Here is a 15138-nt window from a genome sequence, read left to right on the forward strand (position 1 = left end):
GCAGAAATAGCAAAATATCTGGCACTAGATTTATTAACATAAAAAGAAGACCCAATAGTATGGTGGAAAACTCATGCTCCAGAGTTTCTAGATTTAAAAACATTATTTCTGAAATATTGTAGTGCACCTCCAAGTTCTGTAAATTCAGAAAAATTATTTAGTGCCGCAGCAGCTGTGTATACAGAAGATAGAAATAGGTTACTGCCAGATAATGCAGAAATGCTTATATTTTTAATGAAAAATATAAAATATTTAAAAAATAGACGTATTTCAAAGAAGTAAAAGTACTTTATGTTAATAAATAATTAAACAAAATAATATAAGTAAACAGATATTCCATATTTCTTAACAACTTTTAATATTATTTAAGTTAATCGTACCTAGATTTTGTGAAAAATGGCCAAATGGGCCGGATAGCCGGATAGTTAAGTACTATTCGGCTATCCGGCCGAATTGTAAAAAGTAGCAGGATAGATCGGATACCAGATATCCGGCACATCTCTAATCGGAGCCAAGTCGAAATTTATACATCATTAATCGGTGTAATCAAAGAACATCCATCTTACAATTGTCCGTTGTAATTGAAAATTATCGATTTATTTATGTTATATCAACAAAAGGTTTTTCCAAATAAATCGTCAGTCCGATAAAAAATTTTTTTAATATAAAAATAACAGAATCACGAAAAACTTTACACAGACAGACAAACGTCTAACTCCGGCGGTGGCAAACAGGAGGCTCTCCAGTCTTAATTAAGATACAATTATAATTGTATTATAATTGGACTTCAACAATATGTAAATATCTAATTTTAGTTACTATCATCGTTTTTTCACGCTGAAAAAGGGCAAGTTAATCCGAAACTGTACATTATATTGTTTAATTTATTCTCAAGGTTTTTAGCGTTATGTGATTCAAGAATAAATATTATAATTTCTTAATTGTTTACCAACTCAACTTCTGCTCGTTTTTGACTGTTTTCCTCTTTTTAATTTGCGTCTGCAATTTGCGAGCTTAAGAATCTATATTAAAAATTAAGGTTTAATATACAAGTGTGAAACACTACGACTACCTTTATTTATGACTAATTAAAAAATTTTCAGACTTGTAGCCATCTACTATAAAATGAACTAGTGGATTATAGCAAAATTGATTAAGGATTCATTATAATCAGTAATCCAAATTAAATATTAATACTAAACGTCATATTAGAGTAACATTTTTAAGGAAATATAGTTAATCGTTTTCTTAAATATTTGTTAAATTTAATCTGTGTTTAAGTTAAATATCACGAAATTTGGTAATGTCTCACGCAAAGTAAACGCGCAGCGTAAGGCTACCCGTAAGGCGAGCATCCAAGATTATCAGATCTCAATAACGGTTGAACTGATCATGTTCTAAGTAAGCTTAATCAAAGTTTGGGTTTTATTTATATAAAAAAAAGTTTTAATTTTTTCTCGTTCTCTACGAGCGGAGATATCGCGACGCAAAGTCCGCATCAAAATATAAATTTTTCATTTAAGATACGTCATAGCCATTTGTTGAATACATAAAACTCAAACTTATGGCCTTTGAGTCTGTTCTTCAAAATAGCGCTCTTCACTATTTTTATAGTGTTCTCTCTCTCTTCCTCTCTCAACTTGATAATAACACTCTTTCTAGCACACAATAATTATAATTATAAAAATTTGGAACCAGTAATGTCAATACACATATGTATGTACGTACACTGCGCTTCAATTCGTTCCATTTCCCTACCGAGTTTACATAGGACATGTAACATATCCTACATAAACTCGCTAGAGGAATGGAACGAATCATTGACGCGTAGTGTACATACATATGAGCATGTATGTGCATGCATATATATATATATATATATATATATATATATATATATGCATGTGTGATTTCCCCCTCTTTCCCTCTCTTCTTCCCTCCGGGCTCTCTTTCTCTCTCTTCTTCCCTTTATTCGTTTACTCTTTTTCCTTTTGTCTATTCTTTTACATTAATGTCGAATAAAGTGTTTCTTTCTCTCTTTCCTTTAATATAATAACAAAAATAAAATATACCACAAAGTATTAACTTATCTCAGAGACTTATTTCCATAAAAAAATAAATATTTTATGTAATGTACTTATCTAATTGTACAGCGCATAATGTTACATTAATCTTCAAATTCGGCTTTCCTTCTACGATGTAATATGCATGTAGATATACAAAAACTAATTCGTCATTAACCTCGCTCACGTCATCACGTAATTAACCCCGAACTGTCACATTATCACCGTGAAGTTCGCTGCGGACACGAACACGCACTTTTGTCAATTCTCGTGTCCGTGTCAACTCGTAACCCATCCATCACAATATCTTTGTTCGTAAGTCACGTAGCAAAAAAGATAAAAACACTTTTATAATATAAATAGGATCCAAACTATCCACTAAACCTATTTAAAAATTAATCGATTAAGACACTATTTAAATCTGATAATCTACAGAATCTCGCAAACAGCATCTCGTGTAAAAGAAACAGCGGTGGTGCTTCGCTGCGCGTACACTTGGCGCGAGATACTACCGTGTCTCTTGATATTTTACTTTTGATGCAAAACTTTAAAAGTTTCGCATCAAATCGTTATCTTTGCTCGTAAGTCACGTAGCAAAAAGATAAAAAAAAACTTTTATTATACAAATCGGATCCAAGTTATCCATGAAACCTATTTAACTTTCCGAGGTCACACTGGGTAGTTACCATTCATCGCTTAAATTCAACACGTTATATCTGTCTTATCTAAGAAAAAATAATACTAGTAACGCATTTAGTGGTAATTCGAGGTTTCATATATGCTCTTACTATTCTGTAATTGAAAGTCGCGTTAATTTGCTTCTGGCAGTCGTCTGAAAACAAGGTAGTGTGGTATCCACCCTATGTGTGACCTCGGTGTAAGTTTTTTGTGTTTTTTGGTTCAAATTTTTGGATTTAAAAAGTGTAAGTATATGATATAAAACTAATTCTTATGCTTAGATTTTATTTCTATGCTGATTTATTCTTTAAAAATGTAGCATAATGCGCTCGGCACGCGGGGCAAGATGAATAATGGAAGGCGGCGCCAGGTGAAATCAGCCGAGAAATGCATTTCTTGCCGACCTATTATAAAGTAAATGCACCAACTATAAGAACAGATATTATATAAAATTTATTTGTTACATTTTAATATTAAAATGTTATATTCAATATAGTTTCATAAATATTATTAAATAGTTTATAATGGTTATTATAATAGTAAAGCGTTTTAATTAATACATTAATATTATACAAAAACCAAAAGAAGCATAATAAAAAGTTTTATTAAGAAAAACGGAGCACTGATATAAACTATTTTCTAAATTACAATCAGTAAAAATAAATAAAATTAGACTTATTTAATATTACAATAAATTTTCATCATTTCCCTACAACAGCGCCAAGTTGTGATTTAAAAAACGTTTATCTATTATGCTTCTTTTGGTTTCTATATAATATGTTAATTAAAACGCTTTACCATTATATTATTATAACAATATATATTATTTAATAATATACAGTATAATAATATTATTAAATATAACATTTTAATAAAAGGAAAGCACCAAATTTGGAACAATTTCCTAAATTAAAACCCCCTATTTCTCAGAAACTAAACATTGCACCGTACGAATACCGATAAAAACATGAACCACTTGGTGAATTAAAAAAATAAAAACTCATATTTCATACATTCATGTCCTTTTTTTACGTAAAATTTGCTAGAAACAAATTCATCAAAAGCGAAAGTTTTATTTGCACACTTTTTTCTTGCAAACTGCACAGTTTAAACAAAAGTAAGTGTATTATCAATAACATTACCATCATTTCACACGTTGGTAATTTTTAAAAAATGTTTCTTTTTATTTTTCTCTTTTATATCTAGTTTGTAGTGCAGTTGCAAATATAAAGTTGTGTAAACTAGAACACACCGTAAGATCAGAAATCTAGTAATGATAACTCTTACTACATCGTGACCGTAATATAGCTAGGCCGTAATCGTAACTTTAATATATAACCTATATGTAATAACCTAAATGTTTCGAAGCGAGATTTCACAAGAGATAATAGACGAGATGAAAAAAGCGTGCCTGTTAAAAAATATGCTTCTTAGGCAAACCTAACGGAATAACTTGTGCTAAACTAGCACAACTCAGATATACAATATCAAGATGGACATAACTCTTTTGAGTTTTATAATAAAAAAAAATTTAACGTCGTTTTCGGTTCTCTAAAGAAGCTGTTTTGCACGGACTTTTACCAAATGTTGAAGAAAGTTTAACCAAAATAAATAATCGAAGTCTTCATATTTCTCCCGTATCACAATTACTTGCATGTTTACGATTCTATGCAACTGAAAGTTTCCAAGTAAAAAGAAATGAAAAAATAAGACCGTTATTTTTTAAACGCGGCGATCCTCGCTCGTGCACGTGTTTCTCAAAGAAGATTGCAATTTGTATTGAATTGCGTTTAGTATGGTTTAGTACACATAACTATAAACTATTATTTTTGATAGATAGTACTGGCAGTAAATTTTGGAACGCAACCAGTACTGGTTGATCGAATGAAAATATCACAAATATATCTGAAGTTTAAATAAGATTATCTTAAGTTTTGTCTCTGTTAAGATCATCTTAAATGAAATAAGTAGATTCTTGATCTCTATTTCTTTACAAAGATTGTTTTATTCTCTAACTATGAATACATGACGTTTTAAGACCAGCTTAAACGAATGAGATGATCTTCATTAAGATAAACTTAAGCACCGCCTTAAGAACGGACTATGAATACCGCCCCTAAATATATATTGTTACTGAATCTACAGTCTCCTTCTCTGTCACACACACCCGTCCTCTGGCGAGCAAAAAGAACACACCGGAACTAACATGGTTCCGCCACAACATGTATCACAAAACAATAATTATTTAAAAAATACGAAACAATAATATAAAAAAATTTCTATATTATTTAATAAAAGATACTTTTTAATTTAAATTAGTATTTTCAAAAGTGTTTTTCTAACCATTATTTAAGAAATATAGTCCAAAAACAAAGTGGTGTACATTTACTCTATTAAAAAGTAATAATAAATAAATTTTGTATAAATATCCGTTCTTACAGTTTGGCGCATTTACTTCATCATTATTTTTGTAAAGAAAACGGTACTGGATCCATTAGATCCAGTGTGACAAGATTGTTACAGGGCAAATGTGTGACAACCGAGGTCACTGAGTACAAATTTAAAATTAAAATTTGCAAATTCAAAATAGTTTATGCAATATAAAGACTCAAAATTTTAAAAAAACTTACCAATATATTTTAAATTTGGGTAGAAAAAGATTTTTGTGTTGCGGATCACGAATTCGAGGTCAAAGTTCAAAAATATAATATGGCAAACTCAACAAAGTTCCAAAGATCCAAAATTTTATGTAAAAAACACAATTATCGAGGATTTTTTAACCCTTCATGGCACATAAAAAACTGGACAGATACATATATAAATTAGAGACCTTAAAAGCCCGGTAATAACATTTACAATAAAAATTAAACCCTTTCCTTTACTGTTACCAATTTTTTTCCATGTATACACAGTGAAGGGGTCAACGCTATTAAAGGTCATAGTAATATTGCTGTATCATAAGGAAGCGTGAGGCACAGTGACTCAACGGGCACAGTGGATTGGTTATATCTGCGCTACTATTAGTTCTAGAAACATCGCTCTTAAAGCATAGGTTATAGTTCATGTCAAACTACTTGTTAAACAATAGTGACCGATACGCTACCTACACATGACGTGTGTATACGTGTGACAGAGATTCTGTAGTAAAGTAAATAAAAACCTTTTTTTCGCTATTAGGTTTGTTTTGTACTTTTGCATTATTTTTGTGTAAATTCTGATGTAGTTTAGCATTTTTAGTGTCTTTACATATTAGATATGCAATAATCAAGGAGATGGAGGATGTGAATGACAAGGAGGAAATCTATTGGAGAGGAGAAGTGAGAAAAGTATGAGAGATTGGGTGGATGAGGACTTGAGTTTGGAGGAGAGAAAGAATAAATGGAGGATGGTGGAGGCGGCCAAGATAGAAAGAGCAAGAGGAAGGAAAGTAGTTCTAACAAACAGGGAGTTATGGGTGGAAGAAGGAGATAGAGCTGGGACGATGAAGAGGGTGGATAGAAGAAGGAAGAGGAAGATGGTATTCAAGGGAGGGCAGTTAATGGAGGGGTATAAGGGTAAGGGTGACACGAGGTGAACGAATGGAGTGAAGCTAGAACGAAGAGAGGGAATTCAGAGATGATTGAGAGAGATGAAGCGGGAAAGAGGAGGTAAGAGTCTAGTGAAATTTAGAGTGCGAGGTAAAGAGGGGAGAGAAAAGAGAAAGATGTGGAGAGGGAAAGAGAGCTTTAAATAGGCGTGGAGGTGAGGGTGAGCAAACGTATGTAAGGCTGTCCAATGGCCAGGTCGCGAAGAGGGTAATGTATGTTTGTTATTGAATGGTGGTTTTTTATCACTGTAATTTTGCTAAAGGAAGTGGTGGAGATAGTGAGGGGTTTGCTAGTCCCCCTAAAAACACACCAGCAACTCTCAGGAGAGTCCGGAATAAACCATATACCGTCAAAATTTCTTATATGTATATATTTGTGTAACACTTATTTATACTCTAAATTTCCCTTCTAACATTACATTATCTTTATTTTATTAGTTTATTTTCGTTAAAGCCTATAATTAATATTTACGTTATATACTATTTATAAACTGATGTTCATAGTCAGAGTTTATATTTAAAATCATTTTTAACTTATTTTCACGTACTACAAGAATTATTTCAGTGGTTACGATCTTAAATATACAATCCTACTAAGAACATTGGTTATAGAATATAAAATATTTTATTTTAGTTAATTCTTTTTATGACGTGTTTATATTTCCCGCTCTATGGTCGATGGGACGGAGCCTAAATCTCGTAGATGGTGGGTATTTTCCAATAACACTGTACACAGGCGACACTGTGTAACAGTGTACAAATTAGTTTTCCAACTACAACAAGTCGACACAATCGTACACAGTTAAAAAGCTAAGTTCGATTGTGTCGTCACTCCACAAATACTAATATTTTTACATTTTTACATTTAATATCACTTATTTCTTTGTAGATAGAAATATGTAACAATTGAAATTCCTAATTTCAGTTAAACGGTTAGATTATTTGCATTAAATATTTATGAAAAATACACTGGCGCAAAAAAAATTTTTTTTGAACAAATTTTTAGGCAATCTTCAAGGTGATGCAACTTTACGAAAAAATCATCTCAATTAAATACTTTTTTTTAATTAAAAGGCAAACTCTACTTTAAGAATTCCTAGGCGAAAGTTTGATTTGTTAAGTGTGACCTCTTTGCATCGCATGAAAACCAAACACGTTTTTTTTTAATTAAAAAAAGTAAGTTTGTTATCATTTTTCACAAGTTTTTTGTTAAAATCTTGCTAATATTAATCCAGAACCTTAAAATTCTTTTTTCTAAGCAATTTAAAAAAACATGTCAATACAATGTTTTTTGTTGATTATACACGAATTTGAAATTTGCACTGAATTTTACAGTATTTTGGCGAATAAATACAGTATCCTTTGGATACCATAAAACGGTATCAATATTGCACATTAATTTTATTGTTTAACTCAATCATACCGCCATCATCAGAGTGACTCAATGTAGAGGTAGACAATCAGATTTTACACATCATATGAAAAGGGCCCATTTTTTAAATGAAATTTGAATTTTTATTTTTTATGTATAAGTATATGTATATTTATGTGTAATCTGAGCAGGCTGCTAAAATGGCGGCTAAAACCTGCTGTTAACTTCAGTAAAATTGGTGCGTCAGCTATCCGCTATATTCAGATCAGTAAGTGCAAATTTCCGATAAATTTTAAAGCCGCATGATGTGCAAAATCCGATCGTTAACCTCCACGTGGTGCACATTGGGTCACTCTAATGACAGCGGTATAATTAAGTTAAACACGAATAAAATCAACGTCTAATATCATATTGATACCGTTTCATGGTATCCAAAAATACTATATTTATTCGCTAAAATGCCCTACAATGCAGTGCAAAATTCAAATTCGTGTATAATCAACAAAAAACATCCTATCGACATGTTTCTTTTAAATTGCTTAGAAAAGAATAAACCCTCTGCTTACATACTATATTTTTCTCTCAATTCCTACACACATGGGTTACGCTAACCTACAAATTTGGTTGACTCATATCTCCAAATGTATTTAATCAATTTTTAACTTTTTTTTTAATCGAAAGTAAAAATTTCAAAATTATGTTGTCCTTGATTAAAAGTCAAAGATATTAAAAAAAAAATTTTTTTCGAAAAGAATGAAATGAACAAAAATTTTTTGTAAAAATTTGTCTTTTTTTCAAACGTCTGTATTTATTTAAAAAAAGGTAAAGTAATTAAAATAGTAATCAATAAAAAGGTGAACAGTTGTACTTTAAGAATTTATGGTCAATTTTTTTATTGCGTTCAAAAAATATATTTATTTTGTGATGTAAATTTGGTAAAAAATAAATGTCTAAACACATATAATAGTAAAAGAAAATAATATTTGTTTAAAAAACATAATTATTATAAAATTGATTAATAAAAAAAAATATTTATTATATTTAAAAAAAATTTGTTAAAATAATTGTATAATCCCCCGTGGGTTGAGTGCCTAGCGGGCGCGTCTCCGGGTGGCGGATAGGAGGAAGCCCGGGTGGGAAACCTCGGTCCGGGCCTAAACCCCCGCGTGCCGGGGTGGACCGCCCGGGTAGTAACGGTTATAACCTGCCCCGGCGGGCGTAAAACCCTGCCCAGGGGGGGGGGGGGAAGCCGATACCGCGGACCAACTCGACCCAAGCCAAGCTGGAAGCTATCGTGGCGAGGGCTGCGTGGCACTGGGGGAGCAGTGTCTTGAACGATGCCTCTGGGGAACCAGGCGAAACCCAGAGTATTTAGCCTTACCCACGCATGCGGGGCTCTGCGTGGGTGGACCGTATGTTTCCCTAGCTGCTCGTGGGAACAAAATGGAGATGGAAAAATTAAAACTTTTAAAACTCACTGAAGACACCCCGATGGAGGCTTCGCCTGAGGACTCTGGAAGGGTGGAAGAAACGGGATCGGGAGCCGAACGGACCACTGTGGGCACGGGAAGCACCGAGACTGCGGAGGGGGGGGGGTGGTTTCGAGTGCTGAGCGGGCCCCTAGGGGCACGGGAGGCACCGAAGCCGCAACGGACGAACCGGCGAAGGAAGAGGATCTTTGCAAAAAGAAACTCTCCGGAGCCGCGAAGAGGAGGAGGGCTCGGGAGCGGAAGGGGGGGGTTCGGGACCAGGCTCAGGCCGGGACTGAGACTGGGCCCTCGCCGGCTGTTCCGGGGACCTCTTCTTCCTCGTCCTCGATTATCCCCCAGACGCCGATTGGGGGGCCTCCGGGGAACTCCGGCAATAAACGCCGGAAGGACCCCGATGGGACCCCGCAGTCGGCAGAAGGGGCGAAAAAGAAGCAGAAGGTCCAGGGGACCCATGCTTACGTTGACGCCGCGGACCCTCTGACGAGGGTGATTGTCGAGGAGGGGTACCCGGATGCTGCGATGACTGCTGAGCAGCTGTCGCAGCTGAGAGGTGCGGTCTTCAAGGAGATCCAGGGGATCCGAGAGGGTACCCTGCCCAGATTTGACAGCACCACTCTGAGAGGGGGGGCTGCGGTGGTGAGGTGCGCGGATGCGGAATCCCTGAAATGGCTCGAGAGCCGGATCGGGGGCATCGTGCCGTGGGAGGGCGCCAAGCTTGGGGTGGCGGGACTGGAGGTGCTGCAAAAGCAGTACAGGGCTGCGGTGTGGGTCCCGGGACCTCCCGTGGGCGCGGCTGCGGTCCTGGGGCTGCTGGAGCGGCAGAATCCGGGGATCGTTACCTCAGGCTGGCGTGTCTATGCTGAGAATGTGGGGGCTACCTGCGAGGGTAGAAACCTCATTCTCGGCATCCCCCAGTCCAGCGTCAACAAGCTTAAGGCGCTGGACTTTAAGCCCCATCTTGGGATGGACCGGGTCACTTTTAAAGTGACCGGTCCATCCCAGGAGGGGGCGGGAAAGGGTAGGGAGGGGCCCGATCCAAAGGTCTCGTCTTCGTAGTGGGCCTGACCGGGGTAGGCTTCACCCAAATCAACTTGCACCACAGCAAGGAGCCTCGGCCGTTCTTGCCAGGCGCCAAGCTGGGGTGCACACAGCACCATATCACTAATACAAGAACCTTGGCTGGTCCGAGGCTGTATTAGAGGTCTGGCGGGGTGCGGTAGGCTGTTTAGGTCACCGCAAGAGGATCGGCCTAGGGCCTGTGTGGCCGTCAAAGGGCTGGAGAGCCAGCTATTGCCAGATTTCTGTTCCAGGGACCTGGTAGCAGTCGTGATAGAGGACACCAGCGGGACCGGGATCAAGACAAGGATGGTAGTGGCGTCGGGCTACTTCTCACACGAAGAGGACGATCCGCTGCCATCAGACCGGGACGATTGGTGGAGTTCTGCCAAAAGGAGCAACTCCCCCTTATATTGGGGTGCGATGCGAACGCGCACCACACGGTGTGGGGGAGCACGGACACCAACAGGAGAGGCGAAAAGCTGTTGGAATTTCTGGTGTCCACAGACCTAGAGATTCTCAACAGAGGCAAGGAGCCTACCTTCGTCACGGCAGTGAGAAGGGAGGTTCTGGACCTAACTATCTGTTCAAGACAAATAGCGCGGGAGGTGACCGGCTGGAGGGTCTCTGACGAGCCCTCATTGTCGGATCACAGACAGATCACCTTCAGGTTGGCTCAAGTGCAAACGAAGGTAAGAACAGTGAGGGACCCGAGGAAGACGGACTGGGACTCGTTTCGAGAGGACCTGGCTGTCGGTCTCAGGGAGTTTCCAAAAGACATGGGACCCCTCAAGAGATCGAGCTGTGCGTCGAGCATCTGCAGAGGGCTCTCGTCGGCAGCTTTGAGAACAAATGCCCAGAAAGGACAGTGAGAGATACTAAGAAAGTCGCCTGGTGGAACCCCAAGCTACAGGAGCTCAGGAGTGCTGCACGTCGTGCCTGAAACAGGGCCAGGAACACGGGCCGCCAGGCTGACTGGGACCTTCATCGAAGGGCTCAGAAGGCCTATAGAGACTCTGTGATAAGGGCTAAAAAGGAGAGCTGGAGGAGATTCTGCGAGTCGGTGGAGGGGATACCTGAAGCCGCTAGGCTCGGCAGAGTCTTAGCCAGGGATCGGAACGCGGCTCTGGAAGCCATTCGGCTCGACGATGGAACAATGGCGTCTGGAGAGCGATGCCTGAATCACTTGCTGGAGTCGAACTTTCCGGGCTTCCGCGGAGGCCCGGAGGAAGATGTCCACCAGGGAAACCCAAATCTCCGTAGGGTACGAGAAGAGGACTGGTCTCTTGCGGCAAAAATCGTTGGGCCGGACAAGGTCAAATGGGCCGTAGGAGGTTTTCAGGCCCTTTAAGTCGGCTGGGCCGGACCGGGTATTTCCGGCCCTTCTCCAAGAAAGGCTGGAGCAGATCACCGGGCCGCTCACGCGGACGCTAAGGGCTTGTTTGGCACTGGGCTATACACCTAGGGCTTGGAGACAGGCGAGAGTTGTGTTCATTCCCAAAGCGGGAAGAACGGGCACAGCTCCGCCAAGGATTTTCGTCCTATCAGCCTAACGTCTTTTCTTCTTAAGACGCTGGAAAGGCTGGTGGATGTCTACATACGCGACGTGGTTCTACTGCAGCACCCGTTGCACGGAAATCAGCACGCGTATCGCACGGGATACTCCACAGAATCGGCGCTTCACTCCGCTGGATCGTTTATCGAGGAGCAACTAGAGAGGAGGGCTTCGGGTTGGCACCTTTCTAGATATAAAAAGAGCTTTTAACAACACACCGCACGAGGTGGTGTGTGAGGAAGCTACTCGCAGAGGTGTGCCGGAAAGGATCGTGGATTGGATCAGAGGCATGCTTGGGCGACAGGTAACGGCCTCATTGGGAACAGTGAAGGTCAGTGGATGGGTGAAGAGAGGCTGCCCGCAAGGGGGAGTTCTCTCTCCACTATTGTGGTGTCTGGTGGCGGATAGACTGCTTAGGACGCTGAACGAAAGGAGCTTCTTTACATTAGGATATGCGGATGATCTGGCTATCCTGATACGAGGACCCTTTTTGGAGACGCTTCTGGAGCTCACGCAGAGAGCCTTAGAGGTGATTGAGGAGTGGTGCGGCGAGACTGGTCTGGCGGTGAATCCACTGAAGACCGGGCTCGTAATCTTCACTCGCAGGTACAAGGTAGGCCAAGTGGAGGGGCCGGTCCTTGGGGGAACGAGATTAGTTCCAACCGTATCGACTAAATATCTGGGAGTGATTCTAGACAGGAAGCTGACATGGAAGGAACATCTCGAGAACCGTTGCAGGAGTGTGTGCTCCTACTTCTGGATATGCAGAAAGACATTCGGGCAGACCTGGGGTTTCAAACCGAAAATGGTCCACTGGATATACACGGCGATACTCAAACCTAGGCTGCTGTACGCGTCTGTCGTATGGTGGCCAAGGGTTTTGGGAAAGACCGCTAAGTTAGCACTGGAGCACGTCAGAGCTCTAGTTTTAAGAGGGGCTCTGGGGGCCATGCGGACCACGCCGGTGGTGGCGATGGGGATGCTGCTTGGCGTCGAGTCCCTCGATCGGGTGGTAGTGGCGGCCGCGGCGGCGGGCGGCCTATCGCTTAAAGTGTGAATCAAGGTGGAAGGCAGGAGCCCTCCACACGAGATTTCCCGAAGGAATCCTATCGGGCACCATTTTTGCAATGGGACAGGATAGGAGGCCGGTGATTCGTACCTTCGAAAGAGGGTACAGGATAAGCTTCCCCGGGCGCTGGGAGTGGAACGGCTCTAAGGGACCGGTTCCTCGGGACGGGAACGTCTGGTTCACGGATGGCTCCAAAACGAGTGCGGGCTCTGGAGCTGGTCTTTACTGTCAGCGTGACGGGCAAGAATCGTCGTTCCGCTTGGTGAGCACGCTACGGTTTTCCAGACGGAGGTGTTAGCCATCATGAGATGTGCCCAGAACCTATTAGAGTCTGATAGGGTGGGAAGGCGTATCCGGATTTGCTCGGACAGTCAGGTGGCGCTTAAGGCGCTTGAGGGTCCAAGAATTAACTCGCGACTGGTCTGGGACTGCAAGTGCGTACTGGATGAGTTGGCGGAGAAGAATGATGTCGGCCTAGTATGGGTCCCTGGGCACGCAGGGATCAAGGGCAACGAAATGGCGGACCTGCTTGCTAAGGAGGCGGCCGAAACAAGGCTGTTGGGACCTGAACCGGCTGTTGGGATCTCTTTCTGCCTAGGCAGGGGGAGAATCAGGGGCTGGCTCCAGGACCAGCATCTTGAACACTGGAAGGAAAGAAACAGAGAGCAAATGCAGACAGGCTAGGGCCATGCTAGGGGAATGCCCTAGCGAGGACCTGGCCAAGAGCATAAGATCTCTAGGTAGGAGGGACGCCAGGCTCGCGACACACTGCTCACGGGCCATGGGGATCTCAACTATCACCTGCACAAATTGGGCCGTAGTGATACGCCCAGCTGTAGGTTGTGCGGTGAAGAGGAGAAAACTAGCCTCCACATTCTTGGGAATTGCCCAGCACTGGTCGGACCAAGAACACGCCTGCTGGGCTCAGGTTTTCTAGAATCGAACCAGGTGAGGGCAGCTGCCTGTGGGGGATCTGCTCCGCTTCTGGAAGGAAGCGGGGCCCCGCTAGGGCAGCTGACAACGGGGAGGCACAATGGACTCGGTCTAAGTGCCAAAGTGGGCTTCGCAGGAGGACCGCCCCCGTCACTACTATTATTATTATTATTATTATTGTATAATCCATTAAACATTAAAGCCCATGCCTAACACAAAACTAACTACGAGATTTATAGCATGGCTAAAAAAAAGTTTCCTGTATTTTTTCTTATTGCAAAATTTTAATTGTTTTAACAATATTGATTAAACAAATTGTTTTAAAATGTTGTATTTGAAAAATTGAAATATGAAAACTTTAACAATTTATTTATAACAATTTTATGCTTAAACATACCATCAAATCAAACAATTACAAATACAAAAGTTCCTTATTTTTAATATAATACTAATAATTAATAATAATAATAATTTCTACTAAAACGTAGAATAGGTAGGACTTCAATTTTCAAATATAACATTTTTTAATAATTTGTTTAAACAATTTTACAAAAAAGAATACAACGGATAACACTTTTTTCACCTATTCTATAAATCCCGTAGTTTTCATATTTTAGCATTATTTAAAGCATGGGCAGAAGCCGACTTTGCACAATATGCTAATTGTTTATAACAATTTTACGCGTAAACAAAACCTCAGATCAAAAAATTATAAATATAAAAATTTATTATTTTTCGACGTGGAATAGAATAGCACTTTCAATTTTTCAAAAATGACATTTTTTAAAACAATTCGTTTAAACAATTAAATTTTGCAAAAAGAAAAACCACGGGTAACTTTCCACCCATGAATTTTATAGTTAGTTTAATGTTATCACAATGTGTTAGGCACGGGCCTTAATGGGATAATTTGTAATGCTGCGATAAAGCGTCGGTGAAGCGTCACGTCGCCTACGTGCTTTCCTGTATAGTTGGTTTATATTTTTATATATAATTGTAATATATATAAATACTATATGCGTAATAATACTTAATGAACAAAAGAATAACTTTACTTACACTTTAAATTTAGAACTTTTTACTTTTGTTATGTTCCCTACACACTGAGTAATTCTAACCTACCTACACATACACTTTCAATGTTCCTATTCCTGATGTTTTCGGAACACTGACTGTGACTGACAACGCCCAAAGAGGAGTAAGTAGAGCACAATTCTAACCTTTTTCTCCCTCCAATCCCAGGGCCCCCATGCTAAATATTTTTAAGTAGCGAGCATTTCAAAATCGATCTGGGTTACCGTAACCCAGTGGGTAGAAGATTAAGAATCTGGATTAA

The 15138-nt window shown here is 40.0% G+C and overlaps 2 protein-coding genes across 2 annotated transcripts; both read left to right on the forward strand.

Annotated features, from left to right (window-relative positions):
• The first annotated feature begins 9090 nt into the window (after positions 1-9090).
• LOC118648521 lies at positions 9091-10287 on the forward strand. Its single transcript, XM_036294844.1, has one exon. The coding sequence runs from the start codon at positions 9709-9711 to the stop codon at positions 10243-10245; it is 537 nt and encodes a 178-aa protein (XP_036150737.1). The 5' UTR covers positions 9091-9708; the 3' UTR covers positions 10246-10287.
• Positions 10288-10554: 267 nt separating this feature from the next.
• On the forward strand, positions 10555-11596 carry LOC118648520. The gene is made up of 3 exons (XM_036294843.1): positions 10555-10663; positions 10753-11113; positions 11194-11596. The coding sequence occupies exons 1-3, from the start codon at positions 10555-10557 to the stop codon at positions 11594-11596; spliced, it is 873 nt and encodes a 290-aa protein (XP_036150736.1).
• Positions 11597-15138: the final 3542 nt, after the last annotated feature.

The sequence above is a fragment of the Monomorium pharaonis genome, unplaced genomic scaffold, assembly GCF_013373865.1.
Source record: "Monomorium pharaonis isolate MP-MQ-018 unplaced genomic scaffold, ASM1337386v2 scaffold_488, whole genome shotgun sequence".
In the NCBI taxonomy this organism is placed as follows: Eukaryota; Metazoa; Arthropoda; class Insecta; order Hymenoptera; family Formicidae; genus Monomorium; species Monomorium pharaonis.

Excerpts from the sequence above, each read along its gene's own strand:
- LOC118648520 (XM_036294843.1), top strand. The coding sequence starts at position 10,555 with ATGGTAGTGGCGTCGGGCTACTTCTCACACGAAGAGGACGATCCGCTG. Across the intron at positions 10,664-10,752 it reads CAACTCCCCCTTATATTGGG|ACCTAGAGATTCTCAACAGA; the intron begins GTGCGATGCGAA and ends TGGTGTCCACAG. Across the intron at positions 11,114-11,193 it reads ACAAATGCCCAGAAAGGACA|GGCCAGGAACACGGGCCGCC; the intron begins GTGAGAGATACT and ends TGCCTGAAACAG.
- LOC118648521 (XM_036294844.1), top strand. The coding sequence starts at position 9,709 with ATGACTGCTGAGCAGCTGTCGCAGCTGAGAGGTGCGGTCTTCAAGGAG.